Source organism: Lissotriton vulgaris, chromosome 1_1 (assembly GCF_964263255.1).
Source record: "Lissotriton vulgaris chromosome 1_1, aLisVul1.2, whole genome shotgun sequence".
Classification (NCBI taxonomy): domain Eukaryota; kingdom Metazoa; phylum Chordata; class Amphibia; order Caudata; family Salamandridae; genus Lissotriton; species Lissotriton vulgaris.
Genome location: NC_141685.1, coordinates 1,121,127,304 through 1,121,147,139, shown reverse-complemented (window position 1 = coordinate 1,121,147,139; position 19,836 = coordinate 1,121,127,304). Strand labels below are relative to the sequence as shown.

General features: G+C 47.9%; 1 protein-coding gene across 4 annotated transcripts in view; it reads right to left on the bottom strand.

The window, feature by feature from the left end:
• Window positions 1-19,836, bottom strand: part of PRKAG1 (protein kinase AMP-activated non-catalytic subunit gamma 1) — a 274,867-nt gene that overhangs the window by 112,055 nt on the left and 142,976 nt on the right. For all 4 annotated transcript variants that reach the window (XR_015309591.1, XM_086963714.1, XM_086963712.1 and 1 more), the window contains one exon: window positions 328-493. Coding sequence is in view for 3 of the 4 variants with exons in the window: in XM_086963714.1 (XP_086819840.1) it covers window positions 328-493 (166 nt within the window). In the remaining variant the exon portion in view is untranslated. The remainder of the gene's footprint in view (window positions 1-327; window positions 494-19,836) is intronic.

Below are 19,836 nucleotides of genomic sequence, written 5' to 3'. Positions count from 1 at the left end.
ACAGCAGGACCCTCAACCCGCCCTAGCTCATGCCAGCAGTTCTTCCTGGTTCGCTTGGCAGGAACCCTGTCTTCTCCCAGCAGTTTCGCTCCATCCGTATTACCGCTGTTTACAGCAATTCCATTAAAGCCATTCATCTTGGCTCATTACCACAGTCCAGCTCAGATCATTCCAGCAGGAGCCTGAGTTCAACTAGATTACACTTGGATCAGCATTGTGTGGTCCAGAGTTAAACCTGTAATACCTTTGTTTCTCCAAAGCCCCAAAAAAAGTAGAAGGCAGCAACATTTGAAGGCGGCGACAACGAAAAATTGTATCTTCCCTTACCTGATTCATCCACTACTGGCAAGGCAGAGACTCGCTGCTGCACGAAAATGCCCAGAGCCACATAAACTGGAGTGGTAGTCCGCACCATGGCAATGTTGCTGTATGTGCCTATCTTCAACTCCTCCAAACTCTTGGATAAAAAGGCAGGCTTTGCCAGCTCATCAATCTGCAATGATAGGATCAGAAACACTGCTTTATCATCTCTTCTGGGCTCAATTGTATTGTGATTTTTTTTGGTACTGCATGCTTATTTCCACGTGAAGCAGTTCCAGAAATGTTTAGAAAAAACAATGGTGTAAATACTCTGGCAGTTAGGAATAAAGATTCTCTTGCGTGCAGTGATCCAGTATTTCCTGGTGCGGTCATCTGAAAAGGCTCCTGCACAGAGACTCTTATCAGCAAGTGATTCCAACACAAATGATAATGATCAACCCTTCCTGATGGGATGGTAGTGTATGGGCTAGTTACAAGTTCAGCAAACATGGTCTCAAAATTGATGTATGGAAAACTTTACATAATATAACAATCGGTTTGTAGCTTATACTGCTGTAGAGGATATGCTCAGGACCCTTCTACCATCTAGTGTTGTGTATGGATGTTACAAGTTGGTTTTCTTTTAAGTAAAAGTTTTGGTTTCAATGTGACTTGTGATCCCTTTCCTAAAACACACACTAAGTACTAAAACAGAGACTCTACCTCAGATTGTGATTCCCCACACAAGTGAGAGTAAGTATGTGCAGTAATGAGAAGCAGGACAGTCTTCATATACTGGTGACCAGTTGCAACTTGTAAAAAGAAAGATGTTTTCATACTTACATATAGTTTTTTTGAAAATAATGAATTATTCAAACGTTCCAATATGATCTTGCATCCAAGGAGATGGGATGGTGCATGAGAATCTACAGCACTACAAGCTGAAAACCGACTTACAGGTAAGTAATGTTTTAAGTTTGCAGCACGTGCTGTACTCTAGGGTCAACCAACACTAGATCCTCCCACTGTCCAACCACTTGTGACAATTTTCTGGCATGACTTTCCTGAAGTGGGTGCATAAGCAAGCAAGCATTCAGGATTATTGCAATTCAAGACCCCTTCAACAAAGGTTTCAGGATTTCCCTCTCAGTTACAGAACATGAAGCCTTCTAAAGAAGAAGCAGCCTTTGAAATGCCATCAATCTCTTGTTGTTGAGCTACGCTTGCCTGTTACTGTAGCAATTATTGCTCCCAAGAAGAATTGTGTATGTAGAGGCGGTGAGACTATAAGGAACTGACCGTAACGAATAGTTTCTTACCTGTCGGTGTAGTTTTGCAGCTTGAAGATCTTTCTGGATTCACTATGCTGTGCATTATTCCGCGGTCTAGTGGTTGGGTCCGGAATCGTAGTCTTTTCTTTCTTTTTTTTTTTTTTCGTAGCCCAGGTGGGTGTCGACGTCCCACCTTTTGGTGTCCGTCCTGTGACGTCGGCGTGCTTCCTGCGGAAGCTCCCACCCTTGGGCGCCATCTTCGGATTCTTTTTTCTTTCCCGTTTGTGTTCTGTTTCCGAATTGTATGGCAATGTTCTTTATCTTTTCTCTTTTAGCGTTGTTTTCCTTGAAGTTCTATGAAGTTTTTTCTTTTTTGTTTACCACCTCTTTTCTCCAGCCTCATCTTTCTGGCGGAGGTAGGTGGGTTCGCTAGTGAATCCAGAAAGATCTTCAAGCTGCAAAACTACACCGACAGGTAAGAAACTATTCGTTTTGCAGCGTGAATCTTTCTGGATTCACTATGATGTGCATAGACTTCGTAGCGGTTTGTTGTTATTGTGGCGGCTGGGTGGAAGATGAGCTTGTGTTCTTGAATATGTGCTGAAGCACTTTCTGTCCCACTAGTGCTTCCTTGTTCATTTGTATGTCCACACAGTAGTGTTTTGTGAACGTGTGCACAGAAGCCCATGTTGCCGCCAGGCATATGTCCTGAATGGGAGTGTTTGCCAAGAAGGCTATTGTAGCTCCCTTCTTTCTTGTTGAATGGGACCTTGGCCCCTCTACTAGTTCTTGTCCAGCTTGTTTGTGGCAGAATTGTATAGTTTGCGCGATCGATCGTGCAATTGTTCCTTTAGTAACAGCTTTCCCCATGAAACTTTCAGCAAAGGAGACAAAAAACTGTTTGGTTTTCCTGTGATCTTTAGTTCTTTCTATGTAATGCATGACTGCACGTCTCGCATCCAGAGTGTGCAGTGCCCTTTCTGCTTTTGTTGTTGGTTTCTGATAAACTTGGTATTTGAATCGTCTGGTATGTGGAACTTGGACACCACCTTTGGCATAAAGTGTGGGTCCGTTCTCATCACCACCCTGTCGTTGTGAATTTGTATGTAGGGTTCCTGTAGTGTTAACGCCTGCAGCTCGCTTACTCTGCGTAGCGAGGTGATTGCCACTAGGAATGCTGTTTTTAACGTTAGCATCTGTAGTGAGGCTTTATGCATCGGTTCAAAAGGTGCTTTCATATGAGTTCTGTCAGTACTATATTGAGGTTCCATGCCGGTGGTGGTAATCTTTTAGGTGGTGCTATTCTTTTTGCATTTTCCAAGAATCTTTTTACAATTATAGAAGTAAAGAAGCTTTTGCCTGTTTCCCCTCTAGTGTAGGCGACAATGGCTGCTAGGTGTACCCTTAGCGATGATGAGCTCAGGTTAGTCTCGAGCAGGTGTGTGAGGTACTTAAGGACTGTAGAGTCTCTTGTCATCTTGTTGTGCAGACCCTCCTTTTTGTACCATAATGTGAACCTCTTCCATTTGGCCACGTAGCACTTACGTGTGCTTGGTCTTCTTGCCACTCGAAGTACCCTCAGGGTGCTCTCAGGTAGCTTTAGGTGTGCGAACTCTATGTCCCCAGGAGCCAGGCTGCTAGGCTGAGACTTTCTGGCTCTGGATGCAACACCTCTCCGTTTTGCATGGAGACTAGGTCTTTCCTCCTCCCAAATTTGTGAGGTGCACTCTGTGTCATTTCCATAATCTGAGAGTACCATGTTTGTCTGGCCCACTGGGGTGCGACCAGTATGAGGGTCATGTTGCTTGTCCTGCACTTGCTGAGTACCCTGTGTATCAGGGGAATCGGTGGAAAAGCGTAGGCAAATGTCTTTGACCAGCTTATCCATAGGGCATTCCCCAGGGACCCCTCCTCTGGTTGCCTCGATGCAAAGTGTTGGCATTTCGCGTTCTGGTGTGTTGCAAACAGGTCTATTGACGGTGTTCCCCACCTGTCGAACAGTCTCTTTGTTTCTTGTGCATTCAGCTCCCATTCGTGCGAGGCCGATGTCTGTCTGCTGAGCCAGTCTGCTTCCACGTTTTCTTTTCCTGGCAGATGTATCGCCAGTAGATCTATTTTCAATGGTATTGCCCATTTCCATATTTCTTGCGCTAGCTCTGACAGCGGTGCTGATTGTGTTCCTCCCTGTTTGTTTATGTAGAACATCGCTGTTGTGTTGTCCGTCTGGATCAGCACTGTTTGATTGTACAACTTCGTCTGGAAGGCTTTCATACCTAGGAGAACGGTCTTTAGTTCTAGGTAATTGATGTGTTTTACAGCATCTGCTTGTGTCCACAAGCCCCTCACGCGTAGTTTTTCCATGTGTGCTCCCCATCCCTTTTGGGATGCGTCCGTGGTGATGGTCACTGTTGGTGGTGTTAGAAGTTTCCCTTTTGTTATGTTTTCTTTGTTCCACCATGATATCTCCTCTTGCACTGCGTGCGTTACAACCACTAGGTCCTCCCAACACCCCGTCGCTTGTGACCATTGGTCCTGCAGCCACTCCTGGAGTGGTCTCATGTGTAGTCGGACATTTGGTATTATGTGGATGCATGAGGCCATCATGCCCATCATCTTGCTCACCGCCCTCACTGTCAGAGCTTGCTCCTTCTGGTAGAGGCGCGCCTCCTTCAACAGTGCAGTCTTTCTCTTCTCGCTGGGAAACACCTTCCCCTGAATGGTGTTGATTTGTGCCCCCAGAAATATTTTGACCTGTTGTGGGTTTATGGAGGATTTCTTCCAGTGAATGGAGAAACCTAGGGCGATTAGTGTGTCTGTCACTCTCTGAGCGTGCTGTTTGCACGTATTGTATGACTTTGCCTTTATGAGCCAATCGTCTAGGTAAGGGTATACGTGTATCCCCTCCCTCCTTAAGTGGGCTGCGACTACTGCCAGACACTTTGTGAACACCCTTGGTGCTGATTTTAGTCCGAAGGCCAATGCCGTGAATTGGTAGTGGTCTGAGTGGATTGCAAATCGTAGCAGATGTTTGTGCCGTCTGTTCATTGGGATGTGTAGGTAGGCATCCTTTAGGTCTATGGTGACCATGAAGTCCCCTGTTTGAATCTGTGGGAGTACTTCTTGCTGGGATGTCATTTTGAATTTCTGTGTCTTTATGAATTTGTTGAGGAACCTTAGGTCCAGGATGGGTCTCATAGTTTCGTCTACTTTGGGTACTAGGAAGTACGTAGAGTACACCCCCTTGTTCCTTTCCCTGGGAGGTACAGGCTCGATAGCCTCCTTTAGTAGCAGTTCCTCTGCTTCCTTCTGAAGAAGCTCTAGTTCCTTTTTTGCTAGTGCTCTTTTCTTTGGTCTTCTGCTTGGTGGTGTTTTTTCTAACTCTATGCAGTACCCGTACTGTATTGTGTTGATGATCCATTTGTCTGTTGTAATGTTTCTCCACTCCTGGAGGAAGAGTTTTAATCTTCCTCCCACTGGTGTTATGTGCTCGTGTTGTTTTGGTGCATGCAGACTCCAGTTTTTTGGTTTTGTGCTCCACCCTTGGAGATTTTTGTAGGGTGTGCACTGTCAATGAGGCAGAGTCACTTGGAGGTTGTTTGCTGTCCACCCCTCCTGGTGTTTCCACCTCCGCCCGCTCTCCAGCGAAAGGACTGGCCCCTATGTTGGTATTGCCATTGCTGTTTTTGATGGCCATGTTGTGTATGGGTGTCGCTTTGGTGGGAATGTTGGAAGGACTGATGCGACGTTCCCGGCTGGTTCCCACCTCTCCCGTGTGGTCTCCTTGACGGGGTCCCTCTCTTCGCTCCCCTGAATTGCAAGGCCCCCATGGATCTTGCGGTGTCATTATCCTTTTTGAGCTGTGAAAGCTTGTCGTCCACTATTGCACCGAACAGTGTCACCGTTGAACGGAGTGTTCAGGATGTTGTGTTGCACCTCCGGTTTAAAGCCTGATATTCTGAGCCAGGCTTGTCTTCTTTCTGTGATGCCCAGCATCATAAGCCTGCTGGCCGTGTCTGCCCCGTCCAGTGCTGTTTTTAGGCAAGAGTTTGCCAAGTTCTTGCCTTCCTCTACCAGGTGCGAAGCCCTTTGTTGGTGCCCCTGAGGTAGGTGTTTCACCAACTGGCCCAGTTCCTCCATGATCTGGTAATGGTGTCTGTTGAGTAGTGCATTGGAATTAGCCTTGCGCCAGTGCATAGCGGCATTCCTTTCGATCTTCCTTCCTGTTAGGTCCATCCTTCTGCTCTCTTTATCAGGGGGTGGACCCGAAGTAGTTGGCATATTGCCCCTTCTTCTTGCTGTTGCCGTGATGATAGAGTCAGCAGCGACCGTGCCCTGTATGTAGGCTGGGTCCTTTGAGGAGTGCTTGTATTTTTTCTCCGTCCTTGGCGTGACGGGTTTACAAGTAGCAGGCTCCTTGAATGCCGCTCTTCCTTGCCCTTTGATGCTTTCAAGCATTGGCAGGTACTGGCTCCTAGTGTGCATCGGAAGTAGTGTCTCTACTAGGAAATCCCCTTTCGGCACCTCCTCTTCGAGCTTGACCCTGAACGCTGTTGCAGCGTTCTTGATGCATTCATTATAGAGCCCAATGTCGTCCGGTGGCGAGGGCCTCGCTGGATATGTGTCCACTCCCTCTTCTGGACTTTCGGCGTCGACGTCCTGCCACTCTACCTCCTGTGTATCCGAGTATGTTGATTCTTGGTACACCGTCTGTTCGTCCTCTCTCTCTTCCTCGTAATAGGCATTATCATCTTCCTGAAATGCCAGATCTTCCAGGGTCTCTGACGCTTGTTCTACTTCAAAATCTTCCTCTTCATCTTCGACCACATGTACTTCTGGTGACTTTGGCCTCGAGGGAATTGTGTAAGATTTCATTTTCTCTTCGAAATCTTTCTTTCGCTGCAGGATGTTCTCCATATCTGCTTCGAGTCTCCTCTTCTTTCTTTCCATCTCCGCCGCCTGTTCAGCGTCGAGTTGTTGTGCCTGTCTCTTTGGCGCGCTAGCTGGCGCCGAGATGGGTTTCGGCGTCGAGATTGTTTCCGGCGGCGATGCTGTTTTCGGCGTCGAGTCTGGTCTTGCGTCTTTCGTCATCGACTTCGAAGATGTTTTCGTAGTCGAGCGCTCCTTATCTTGGAGGCTTTTCGACGACTTTGGTTGGTCGCCCTCCTTCGACTCCAGGGAGTCCTTCTGAGAGGATCCGCTGGGCCTGGATGCTGCTGCGGATGCCGAAGTTCTCGGCGTCGGCGCTTTCGGGGGTTTGGCCACGATTTTTCGAGAGTCTTGTGTGGACTGTCGAGAGTCTTTCGGGCCTTTTTGGGTAGTCGATTCTCTTACCTTATCAGTAGTCTTCTTATTATCGGTCTCTGCGACCGTGTAGCCGATGTCTTCTTCGGCGACGTAATCCTCTTCGTAGGTCGAGAGTCCCAGGTCTCGAAGGGACGGAGGTTGTCTCTTGCCCTGCATGGTGTAGTTTGCGATCCTTTGCCTCTCTCTCACTCGAAAGGTCTTCAGGGTGAACGCGGAGCAGGCGTTGCAATCTCTGCTTTCGTGGTCGACCGGCAGGCAGAGGTTTCAGACTGGGTGTTGGTCCTTCTGCGCGTGCCTATGATGGCAGTTTCGGCAGAATTTGAATGGTGTGTTGTCCATGTCCTGCGTTCAGGGTGTCCCCTGATTGCGCATTCTCCTGTGGACGTCGAAGGAATGTCGAAAATTTCCCCTTCTTTGTCGTCCTTTTCGATGGTGTAGTCTTCCTTCGTCTTTTCCGATGTTTTTTCTCTCCAAACTCGAGTCTTGCTTCTTCTTTTCTCCAAAACTCTGGAGCCCTTTCGAGAACGATCCAGACCCAACGGCGGAAAAAAGAATCTGAAGATGGCGCCCAAGGGTGGGAGCTTCCGCAGGAAGCACGCCGACGTCACAGGACGGACACCAAAAGGTGGGACGTCGACGCCCACCTGGGGTACGAAAAAAAAAAAAAACCAAAGAGAAGACTACGATTCCGGACCCAACCACTAGACCGCGGAATAATGCACAGCATAGTGAATCCAGAAAGATTCACGCTGCAAAAATTCTGTTTTCAGAAGGGTTACTGCTTGTTGAGTGTGAGTGAGGCACTGTCAGCGAGTGTAAGAAAGTGGTTCTATATATACTGGACCAAAGTAAGGTAAAGTGTGTGTAGAGTCCCTAGTCTCCAGAGGTATGACAGAGGTTAAAGTTAGATATAACCTTACTCTCTAAAGTGGTAGCTTGGTCGAGCAGTAAGGCAGTACCAGAGGACAGTGTAAAGCATTTGTTGTACACACTCAGTCAGCAAAAGGTTTCACACACTCAAGAACTGAACTCTAGGCCAATTGTTTTATATCAAAAGATATAGTTTTATTTTAGAACCAACAGGAATCAAAAATATACTTTTCTCAATATAAGTGACTTCAAGTAGTTACTTTGCAGAAAGGTAATAGAATTTGTAAGTACAATACCTACAGTGGTTGCAATAGGCAACACAATTCTAAACATAATTTAACATTGAGCTCAATGGGGTTTTCTACATAAATGCAGTTGATTACTTTAACCGCATCCGTGCGGCGTGAATTCCCCGCCCATGCTGACTCCGCCTTGCGCGGGCGGAGTCATGACGGAACGGTTCCGTCATCAGCACAGCTCAGCCGATGCTGATGACGGAACCGTTCTGTCATCAGCATCGAAGGGGTTAAGGATTACTTTTCTAACCACAGGACTTGATCCTGGATTCAGTCCCGGGACCTAAGCTGTAAACAGTGAAGTAAAAGCATTTTGGTTAGAGTTGTGATTTTTAAAGAATATAAATGTATTTTCAAAGTGGACACTTCGAAACTTTTCAGGGAAAAACTAGCAATGTTATTCTATGGAAGGAAATTCAAGTCACAGGTAAAGTAGGTTCTCGTTACTTTTGTAATTCAGTTCTGGAATCCTAGGTTCAGCACTGGTACCTCAACCTAAGACAGGTAAGTATTTACGTTTTAGTATTGGGTACGATCTTTAAAGAACACCTGTCGTTTGCATAAATCGGCACACAAGAAAATTCACAGAAAAAAAGTCAATGGTTTCCAATGGAAGAAAATTCAGGTTACAGGTAAGTACAGTTAGGATTACTTTTGCGGTTCAGTACTGGGTTAGAAGGTACAGTACTGGCTTCTCTCCTGATCACAGGTGAGTATTTCGGAATTAGTTGTTCGGCTGATTTTAGATGAATATTTTAAAGTTTCAAAACTCCACACTTGAAAGAAATTTCAGTGAAAACCAGTCAATGTTAGCCTATGGAAGGAAAGTGAGTTATCAGCTTTCAGGTAAGTACTCCACTGGTGAAGTTAAAGTTCAGGGCATAAACTCAGGGGTCTCCCAGGGTCGGAAAGGTACAGTTGTTACACCCTCAGCGGCACAGGGGCAGCCGGGTGCAGGGAGAGTAGGCCCAATGCAATCCAATGGAGGGTAGGGGGCCTTTGGTTGGTGGCTGCAAGCAAGCAGGCCACGCGGCTGTGGGAGCTGAGCTCCTGGTCATTTACTCAGGGCAAGTGGGGAAGTAGAGTAGGGTAGTAGTTGCACTTCCAGCGGCACTCGGGCGGCTGAGTGCAGGGTGCTTTTGAGCCGTCGGGGGCTCAATGTTATCCAACGGGAAAGTTAAAAAGTGAACAAAGGCTGCAGGCTCGGGACGGAGATTCTTCAGGTGCAACCACCACTGCGAGAGGTAAGTTGGGATCTTGGAGAAGAGGTAGGTACCCCAAAGGAGGGCACAGGGGGCAGTGGGACGTCGGGTGCAGGGGTGTCTTTTGGCATCAGGAAATCTTACCCTCAGTTGGTCGTGGTTGGGGGGGTCCCTGGTTCTGAGGCTGAAGGCGTTGTCTGGGTCATCGAGGAGGGTCTTTAGGGACTGGACTTCAGGTCCCAGTCGTCCAGGGGGACATCCTCATGGTCTTGGATCACTAAGGCACAGGCCGGGCTTAGCGGGTGCAGAGTGGGCTGGATTCCAGGTTCCTGGCTGGCACCAGGGGTATTGCTGTTTGAGCAGAACCACTGCTCGTGGGAGTCTTTTGGAAGGTTCAAGGCAGGCAGGCAGGTCCTCCGGGGTTGTCGAGGTTGCTGTCCGCCGAAGACGCCGGAGTTTCGCAGGAGCAGGATCAAGGATCAACAGGCCTGTAGGGTTCTGGGGCCAAGTCAGTGGGCATCATCCTTTAGTTAGCAGCTGCACGGCAGGTCATCTTGTTTCTTGGTCTTGTTGTTGTTGAAAAACGGGATCTAAGGAAGGAAAGGTTTGGGGTGCCCCTAAATACTACATTTAGGGTCGTTACAGATCGGGCAAGGGCAGGGACCAATGGGGCCCTGTCCTGGGGTGGGTACACCCCATAGCCTTCTCCTCTATTGATGAAGAGTAACTAATTGTCTAAGGTTATTGTCTCCCAATCATTTTGCACACTCACCATACAACAACTGTCGGGGGAATCAAAGTTCACGGTTTTGCAGCAGAGGTGCCCCTTCCTTGGGTGCCTCTTGCCTTGCAAGGCAGTTACCCTGGAAATCTCCCCAGTGGTACTGCTTGGGTGAATTACTTTGTTGAAGAATCGGCTGTGACTGAAAGGTTGTTCTTGAGAGGTTTCTGTTGACTTTGTCCCTGCTTCGGGCTAATGATTCCAAAACCCTCCCTCGCTAACTGGGGTTGTGGGGCTCCCAAGGCATTAGCTATTTGAGTCCTTCTTGGCTTTAAGGAGTACAATGTAAACCTCATGCCCAACCAGGTGTGCACCATGGAAGGGCTCATTTAGAAGGTGAGTTGAACCTCTGGCTTGAAACCTGAAACTCGTAGCCAGTCTAGACATTTCAGCATGATGGGATGTACCGATCTCCCTGGAGGCAGTTTCAGCTGCGTCTAGAGCGGGATGGATATTTAAGTTGGAAATTATCTGTCCTTTCTGCATTAGGGCCTTTTCAAGTTTCTATATGCTTTACAGAAGTGCTTTACTAAGTGTTCCATCTCCTCCCAATTAAGCTAGCCTTCACCCTGTGTGCCTTCACCTTCAGCTACTCTTTTCCCTGCTGCGCCGATCCTTTTACTCTCCTTATCAGGAGGTTGCGTTTCTCCTGTCCCTTGTGAAAAGGCCCTTTTCATCACAGTGAGTAACACCAACAAATCTCCCTCTTCCTCCACAACTTGAAGCTGAAATTTGTGTTCAGCGACTCTTTAGAATACTGCATGGTATGACGTAGTATCATCCGGGGAAGACAGTTTCACTGGATAGGCCTCTAAAGATAATTCACCTTGTGGGGCTAAATGTTAATTATGCCATGGGTCATTTCCTTCATCCACGTGGATTGGTTCTTCATAGGGGTTAGTTAGGTTTGTAGGGTCCTTATCTGAGATTTTCAAAGAATGGACCGGTAAAACAAATTGTGCAGGGAACAGTGGTGGTGTTGGTGTTTGGTCTCCAGGACTCAGTGTTTTAATGGTTTGGCTTGGTCTGAGATCCTCAGAGTTGGCCTCTTCAAAAGTGAGCTTCCTTTGCTTTGGGGTGGACTGGTTTGTGTGCATTGGCTGTGCAAGTAGTCTAGCTGGGATATTGCCTGTGACAGAATCAATATATATCCTTTTATGCCTTACATTTGGTGGCTTCTAATCTTCTGGAGTAGTACCACACTGGGCCAATGGTGGCTTGAAGTGGCCTTTGGGGTCTAATTTGAGTCGAAGGTGGGTAGGCTACCCTTTTGAGATCAAGATGGGGTGTCTCTGTGTCAAGGTTTGGGTTTGACATCTCAAGTCTTACCCGGTTTCGAGGGGTGTTGGCTGTGGTGGGTGGCGCCGACTGCCAAGGCTTTTTTGTTAGCAGTTCCAGGCTTGAGGCATTGCTCTATCAAACATCCACGCCCAATCACAGATTTGGGTTCAATCAATCTTTTTTTTACTCACCCCGCCACCCCAGTTTACCTAGCCATATGCAAATCAGACTTAACCCTGCTCCCCAGCCAGAACTGCCAGGCCAAGCTCTCCCTGGACGAAAACAAGCATCCTGTGACCGGTTTTGGGGCATCAGCCCTCATTGGCCAGGCTAGCTTGAATCCAGTGACAACTGGAACTGAAAGCTGGAATGGCGTGATGAGCAAAAAAGTAAAATGTGGATTTTGGCCCAGGGGTTGAATGTTTGATTTGTTCAGCATTCAATCCATCATTTGTTCTTTTCGCTTTTGTCACCCTAATTAGAAAGGGTATGCCCAGAAGTGGGTCCCATGCTCATTGTGTCATTGGAGTCAAGCTATCCTGACTGAGGAGGGGTGATATATCTTGACAAATATAACCTAATGGCTCAAGGAGGACCAATGTGTATGACAGTCTTAAATATTTTTATTTGTAAGCAGCATCTTCTACTAAACTGCTTTAAAGTTTGAACAGATCTTGTGCTTAGCTGGACTTGAACAGGGTTCTTAAATTAAAATGGTATTTCTAGTTCTTTAGGGCCTAATTTATATATAGGCAGGCAACCTGTTTCGCTGTGAGGGAGAATTAGTTATTTACTCATTCGGTCTAAACGAAGGTACAGCCCACCTCATTTAGAAATGACTGCCAAACTGGTCTGCGTCCAACAGCCCTCACTGCACAGGGCCGTCGTAGGAGTTCAATTACAGCTGTGACGTGATTAAACCTAAGTCCACCCACATTTAAATTTGGGGGCGGACCCTTACCTTGGCGGTATGTACACTCTGTCACAACAGTTTTAAATACATTTTATATCACACTTTACTCCAAATTGTTTTATAACATTTTAGTCCGAAGTAATTTGACCATATCAGTCCCATGAAACATCAATGCTGTAAGAAAGTGCCTCTTTTGCATGGTTAGCCCCACACTTTTTTGCCTGGTTTTGGTGTGGTTTCAAATGTAATGCACAGGGTCCATGCAAACCAGGTCCCAGGTGCCAGTGCTCTTTCCCTAAAAACAAATCCCTAATTGGCACGTCTACCCTTTGTAAGTCCCTAGTAAATGGTACTCTTGAGTACCTAGGACCTGGGAGCTGAAGAGGGTCCCCTGGGACTCTCCTCACTGGGACCATGTCACTGCTTTTGCAGTTTGCATCCCCATGTGAAGGAGAAAATGGCACACGGCCTGGGTACCATGCAAACTAGCACTTCCTGAAGGCATAGGTAAGTCACCCCTCTTGCAGGCCTCTCAACCCTAAGGCATGGCACTCTATACCACAGGTGAGGGCATATCTGAATGAGCAGATATGCCCCTACAATATCTGGGTCCATTTCCTAATATTGTAAGTGCCAGTGGAGCCATAGAGAGTACATGGACTGGAAACTAAACTAGAGTTCCACAGCACCATGATGGCGTCACTGAACACAGGAGTGTTTAGTACCAAACTACTCCTTTAAATAAATCCACACTGATGCTTGTGTGAGACTATTGTACCATGTACCCTGAGGGCTCCTAAGAGGTGCCCCCTGAACACGTGCCAATCCTGGTGAGGTCTCTGACCGTCTGTAGGCAGCTAGCCACCACAAGAAATGTTTCTGGACCCTTGGGTAGATAGCCCCTGGTCTCTGGGACCAGACACAATGCACATCCTAGGCAGAGGTGTCATGCCCCTCCCCCAGGAGGGCCAGTGCTAGAAGAGGGGAGCGTAAAAAGGCCTGCCACCTTTGTAATGCTACCCACAGCCTCTCCTGTTAGCAGCAGATGGCAACCTCTGGTTTACACCCCCACTTTGGGCGTGAAAGCCAGCGGGAAAACTTAAGAAAAGGAGGTGTGCGCACCTCTGCCAACTCCACCCCCTATGGTGGGGGAGGCAAGGTGAAGCACATCTTTCAGTCCCTGCCATCTTGAAGATGGGGGGACCCCTCCAATCAGGGCTAGGTCTGGTCATCCCAGGCAAAGTGCCCATTGGCCGTACCTGCGACTTCCCTAAAACACCCCTAAATCTAGGTCCCCCAGACCTGGAAACTAGATCTGCGATGACCTATATAGAAAGAAGACAACCCTGCAGAGAAGACTGAAGACTGCCTTGGCCCCAGCCCTGCAGGCCTTTTCCCAGCTTCTGCGAACCTGTGCCCGGACTTGCAGCCAACGACCTCTGAAAACACTGGGAGGACTGCTGCCTTTGAAAAGGACTCTAATCTTCTGTGGCCAGCGGACCAGACCAGAAGAAACCTACTCTGAGGAATCTGGATCCAGGCAGATCAGGCAAGAAGACTCCAATGTCGAAAGGCACCCCTGCACCCGCCCTTGGGCCTTGGTGAGCTGAACAGATTGTACCCCTACGACCCCCTACATCTCTTCTTACCTCTGCTGTGATTGGTCTTCCTCCGGCAACCTCCGGTGCCACGCCTGCAGCATGTTTGCTGAAACAAGAATCTCTATTGAAAAGCATTGGGCGCCCCACATCGAATTTGCACCCTGCACCTGGCCGCCACTGTACTGCTGTTGGTGCATGTTTGGTGCCGCTTTGTGGACCCCATGCTTGTGCTAACTCCCAAACCGATTAACTAAAATGAAAGTAGTGTGGGTCCAGGAAGTCCCCGTCTCTATTGGAAAGTATTGGGCCAAACTGATTTTGACCTCTGCACCCGGCCGCCTCTGTGATGCTGGTGGTGCAGTTTTGGTACTCACCTGGCCCAAGGCCCTAGCCAACTTTTGGCTCCGAAGACTGGGAATGTAAGTGCAGTACTTACCCGTTTAACTGCAATATTGTTTTCACCATAGGATAACATTGGACTGTGCTGAACATTTTCTGTCCATTTTTCAAAGTGAAAAATATTTTTAATTAAAAACGTACTTTCCTTATTATGAAGACCTTGTACGTAAAATAAAGTACAAACAAAAGTATAATTTTCTAAAATTGTTCTGGATCTCTTTCTTGAGTCATGTGTCCATTATTGATCACTGCTGTGCAATAAATGTCTTACACTCTTCTATGTTAGGCCGAAGGCTGCTCGCCCACACAACCGCTAATGGAGCACTTTGGGTTTTACATTGAGCCCTGTACACTTTTGGGGAATCCCTGGACTCTGTGCATGGTATTACCGCCTAGTGGCAATATCATATATAGACAGAGCTTCCTACAAATGCATATTTTGAAAAGTAGCAGCATTTATGAAGATTAAAAGAGGTACATCAACGGTGTTAATATTTATGACCAGAAGGACAGACAAAAATAAACAAAATGGTCAGCTGGCGCATCCTAGTCCATACCTTTAACATGTGCTTATGCTTAACCTAAAATTTGGCTGTAATGTATACCGATTAACTTTATATGTTGGACTATACTTCCTCTCAGCCAAAAAGTATTAAAAGCTAATCACGACTCAGCTTTATGAAGGAGGGCGACTCTCACAATGGTCTTTTATTACGTTTCACTCAAGATGGCTATGATGTAGTACCTCAGAATTTATGAAGTATGCATTATTGTGAGAAAGAGCCATCTTTCTTGCATGGGTATGCCCCCACTTTTTGCTGAATTGTTGATGTGCTTTGACTGAGTGTTCCCTGGGCTCCTGCCAACCAGGTGCCCAGGGCCTGTGGTCCTTCCCTAAAACTGTGTTGAACTTAAAACCCAATTGGCATTACTGGCCACCTGTCAGTCCCTAGTGAATGGTACCCAGGGCATGGTGACCAGAGAAGACCCCTAAGGGCTGCAGCACTTATTGTTTCACCCTTGGGGGCCCTGTGCCCGGACACCCACACACTGCCTTTGCAGGCTGAGTGTCTAAGTACAGAACTAAACAGAGAGTCGACATGGCACACATCCCTGTGTGTCATGCCCACAAGCTCACTGCCCTGGCATCCATCAGTCACCTTCTAGCTGGGTGCCCTATGCCAGTGCCCCTGCAGTACCCAGGGTCATTCCTGGGCACTGTAAGTGCAGTGCTGCCATTAAGAGTATATGGTGCTGGGAGGTCGTCCTTACGAACTCCACAGCACCATGATGGCTTCACTGAAGACTGAGAAGTTTGATATCAAACTTCTCAGCACATTAAACTTGCACTGATGCCACTGTGGGATTTAATGTAAAATGCATGACAGAGGGCATCTTAGAGATGCCCCCTGAAACCTAACCAACTCCCAGTGTCCTGACTGTGTGGCTGCCAAGGCTGCCACCACCAGACATGTTTCTGGACCCCTGGGCCGAGAGCCTGCCGCTCTCGGGGGCCTGAAACAATGCACATCCTGGGACGAGGTGCCAAGCCTCCTCCCCCAGGATGGGCAAGGGAAGCTTCAAAGGCATACCACCTTTGTGAGCTTCTCCAGGCCACTTGCTGTAGTCAGCAACTGGCCCCCAAAGGTTGGTTCTGACCCCCACTCTGGCGGGAAGAACGGCAGGAAACCCTAAGTGAGGAAAGGGGGTGTGCCAAACCCACCCCTCAGGTGGGAGAGGCAAGGTGAAGCACGACTCCAGGCTCTGGCCATCTTGAAGATGGGGAGCCATGCCCAATCACATCTAGGCTCCTGCCCCCCTCCCACAGGAGAGGAGCAGGCTATGGGGTGTTCCCACCCCAGGGCAGGGACCCATTGGTCCCTGCCCTTGCCCTACCTGTAACACCCCTACATTTTGTATTTAGGGGCACCCTGAACCTTCCTTCCTCAGATCCCGATTGCAACAAGAAGAACAAGAAACAAGAAGACCTGCCGTGCAGCTGCTAACAAAAGGACAACGCCCACTGATTTGGCCCCAAAACCTTACAGGCCTGTTGATCCTTGAACCTGCTCGTGCGAAACTCCGGCGTCTCCAGCGGACAGCAACCTCGAAAACCCAGGAGGACCTGCCTGCCTTGAACCTTCCAAAAGACTGGGACTCCCACGAGCAGTGGTTCTGCTCAAACAGCAATACCCCTGGTGCCCGCCAGGAACCGAAAATCCAGCCCACTCTGCACCCGGCCTGTGCCGGAGTTAACCAAGACCACGAGGACGTCCCCTCTGCGACTGGGACCTGAGGTCCAGTGTCCAAAGACCCGCCGCGCAAACTAGATGACGCCTGCAGCCTCAGAACCAGGGACCCCTCCAACCGCGACCGGCTGAGGGTAAGATTTCCCGACACCAAAAGACACTCCACCAATCGAGTACTTACCTAAATGCCGATAACTCACTTTCCTTCCATAGGTTAACATTGACTTGGTTTTCACTGAAAAGTTTTGAAGTGTCAACTTTGAAAATACATTTATATTCTTTAAAAATCACTACTGTAACCATAACGCTTTTACTTAACTGTTTACAGCTTAGGTCCCGGGACTAAATCCAGGATCCAGTCCTGTGGTTAGAAAAGTAATCTACAAAGTAATCTATTGCATTTATGAAGAAAACCCCATTGAGCACAATGTTAAATTGTGTTTGAAATTGTGTTGCCTATTGCAACCACTGTAGCTATTGTATTTCCAAAGTCTATTGCCTTTTTGCAAAGTAATTACCTAAAGTCACTCATATTAAGAAAAGTATATTTTGATACCTGTTAGTTCTACAATAAAACAATCTATCTTTTGATATAAAACAATTGGCTTAGAGTTCAGTTCTTGAGTGTGTGAAACCTTTTGCTGACTGAGTGTGTACAACAAATGCTTTACACTGTCCTCTGATACTGTCTTACTGCTCGACCAAGCTACCACTTTAGAGAGTAAGGTTATATCTAACTTTAACCTCTGCCATACCTCTGGAGACTGGGGACTCTATACACACTTTACCTTACTTTGGTCCAGTATATATAGAGCCACTTTCTTATAATTATGACTATTTTAAATGGATGATCAGTAATATGCGCAAAACAGCAAGCAATTCCTCAAAGTCCTTGCCAGGACACATTGAATAGAGGAAAAAGTAATAAAGTTATTGGTCAGAGCTAGCAGGACACCATTCTGGTATCCCTTCGATAAACCATAGCCTGGAACTTAATGTATGACCCAAAAACTTAGTTTGAGCAAATTGCAACAAGTGGATGCGCAATTGTGTTCTTCAGCGATTTAAAATTGTTGCATTGACTTAATTCAAATGCTCTGTTCTCCACACCAATATCTAAATATCTTGGGTTACCTCACAAAATAAAAAGGAAATGACAATATGTTCTCAAATGTGAAAAGAGTCACCATCCCACAGAGTTGCTACTGTTTGAGATTTTATAGAAAAAATGACCAACAGTCTAAAAGTTGTCAGTCTCTTAGAGGTGGTAAGTCCTGGTTGGACTGCCAGCAGACAAACTATGAAGATGATGCTGAATCAGAGGGCGCTGATCAGGCTGACCCTGAGAGGGCTTTTTGACATCTCATGGAATCTGGTTAGATTCTCTCTCCATCGATGGCCATTAGTGTCTTTCAAAACATTAAGCTCTATTGTGGATCCAACTATTAGATGGAAAGAGGATACAAAGAATATGGCCCATATAGTCATAGGGGGGAGCTCTGCAACAGGAGGTTGCATTTAGAAAATCGGCGCTTGACCGCGGGGGGGGCTCACCTTGCCGCCACCACCGCCGGGAGTCTCAAGGTGCCACCGGCAGCGCCGCCGCCCCGGGACCACAACCCTCGGCAGCCCCAGCGGCGCGGCGCTCAAACGACACAGGTAGCAGCGCCAGGAGGCGTTTATAACCAACACAGCCCTCGGTGGAGCGGGGGAGCTCTGCAACAGGAGGTTGTATTTAGAAAATCGGCGCTTGACCGCGGGGGGCTCACCTTGCCGCCACCACCGCCGGGAGTCCTAAGGTGCCACCAGCGGCGGCGGCGCCGCCCCGGGACCACAACTCCCGGCAGCGGCGCAGCGCCCAAACGACGCAGGCAGCAGCACCAGGAGGCATTTATAACCAACACAGCCCTCCGCGTCGCGGGACGCGCGCGGGTCGAGCCGGGCGTAACCCGGGCAAAGGCCGTCTAAGGCCGTCAGAGGCCGAAGGAGGACGGGCCGGGCCATCCCCCTAACGCCTACAATGGGTAAGCGAAAACATCAAGTCCATTCTGAGGAGGGGGAAAGAAGGCTAAGGTTCCCAGGAAATCAGAATCCATCATCTCTTACCTGTCTTCTGCGGTTGGGGCTCTTTCCAAAGAAATTGCTACCGCTGAGCTGGAACTTGGTTTGGTTACACCCAAACCGGTTTGCGAGGAGATTGATAATGTGCCTAAGACAGTGTCAAATGTCCCTTTGGAACCAGTTGTGGTTGTGGCTAACCCTCCCAGTATGGCTGACTCTATTAATACTCTGGTTGAGGGGGCTAAGCAGTTAGTGTCCAATGTAATCCAAACCCTGGGCATTGGAAAGGGGGCTAAGAAAAGCATCAAACGGGCTAAAAAACAAGAGACCCTAGTGAATACTAATAGCCCTACATCGAACAATCTGGGCGAGCTGCTGGAAGCACTATTTATTTCACGACTTGAGCCCCTGCTAGCTGATATAGCCAAAGACATTGTGGACACCCTGAATACTTGTGTCGCCGGACTTATGAAACAATGTGCCAAAATTGACTTATTTATTAATGAGTATAAATCTCAAACCAGTGGATAAGATTGTTACCCATTCTAGTCATGCTCTGGCTGAGGTTACCGACGCATCTCATGGGCCAGTGCCCTCAACTATCTTAAATTTCAGTGCCACCGCTATGCCACGAGGGGGGAGCCTGGGCTCTGTGGGCTCATCAAGTTCAGGTAAGCGTAATCATCTAGTGAGCTTGTCAGGTAGTGCGCTCTGTGTACCTAGCACCTCTGTTTCCCAGGTAAAGGGATGTGATATTAACCTAGATCTCCCCCCAGAAGCCGCTCCCTTAGTGGCAGTCTTTTTGGGGGTTCCTCCTCTTAAGGCTGGTGAGGAGGAATCAACTGGTGCACTGATGAGGAAGGCCAGATCCTGGTGCTCTAATTATAGTAGTGGTGGTTTGGATATTTCCTCAAGCATCAACATGGTCAGAAGGGTGGGTTGGATCGGGCAATGCCCCAAGATTAGTGAGGGCGATTGTGTCATAGTTAACTTCAATAGTCCCGATATGGCAGACAGATTATTTTGGGATGTTTCCGAGATAGGCCAAGTAGAGACTAGACCAGTTCCCTTGGGATTTTTTTATCCACCACCGGACCCATTTTTCGGGTCTAACAATATGTACAATGATAAATTTGCATGGCACACAGCTCACCTACCCCGCAAACCACAGCCCAACCGTACATACCATCTGCCTGCGGGGGACTAAAGACCAAGAGCTGTAGAAGGGAAAACTATCTCAGGCACCCAACCACTGCTAAACTGTACCGTAAAACAGGCACCCGGTTTTTCCGTAAATAACGTTTCGGG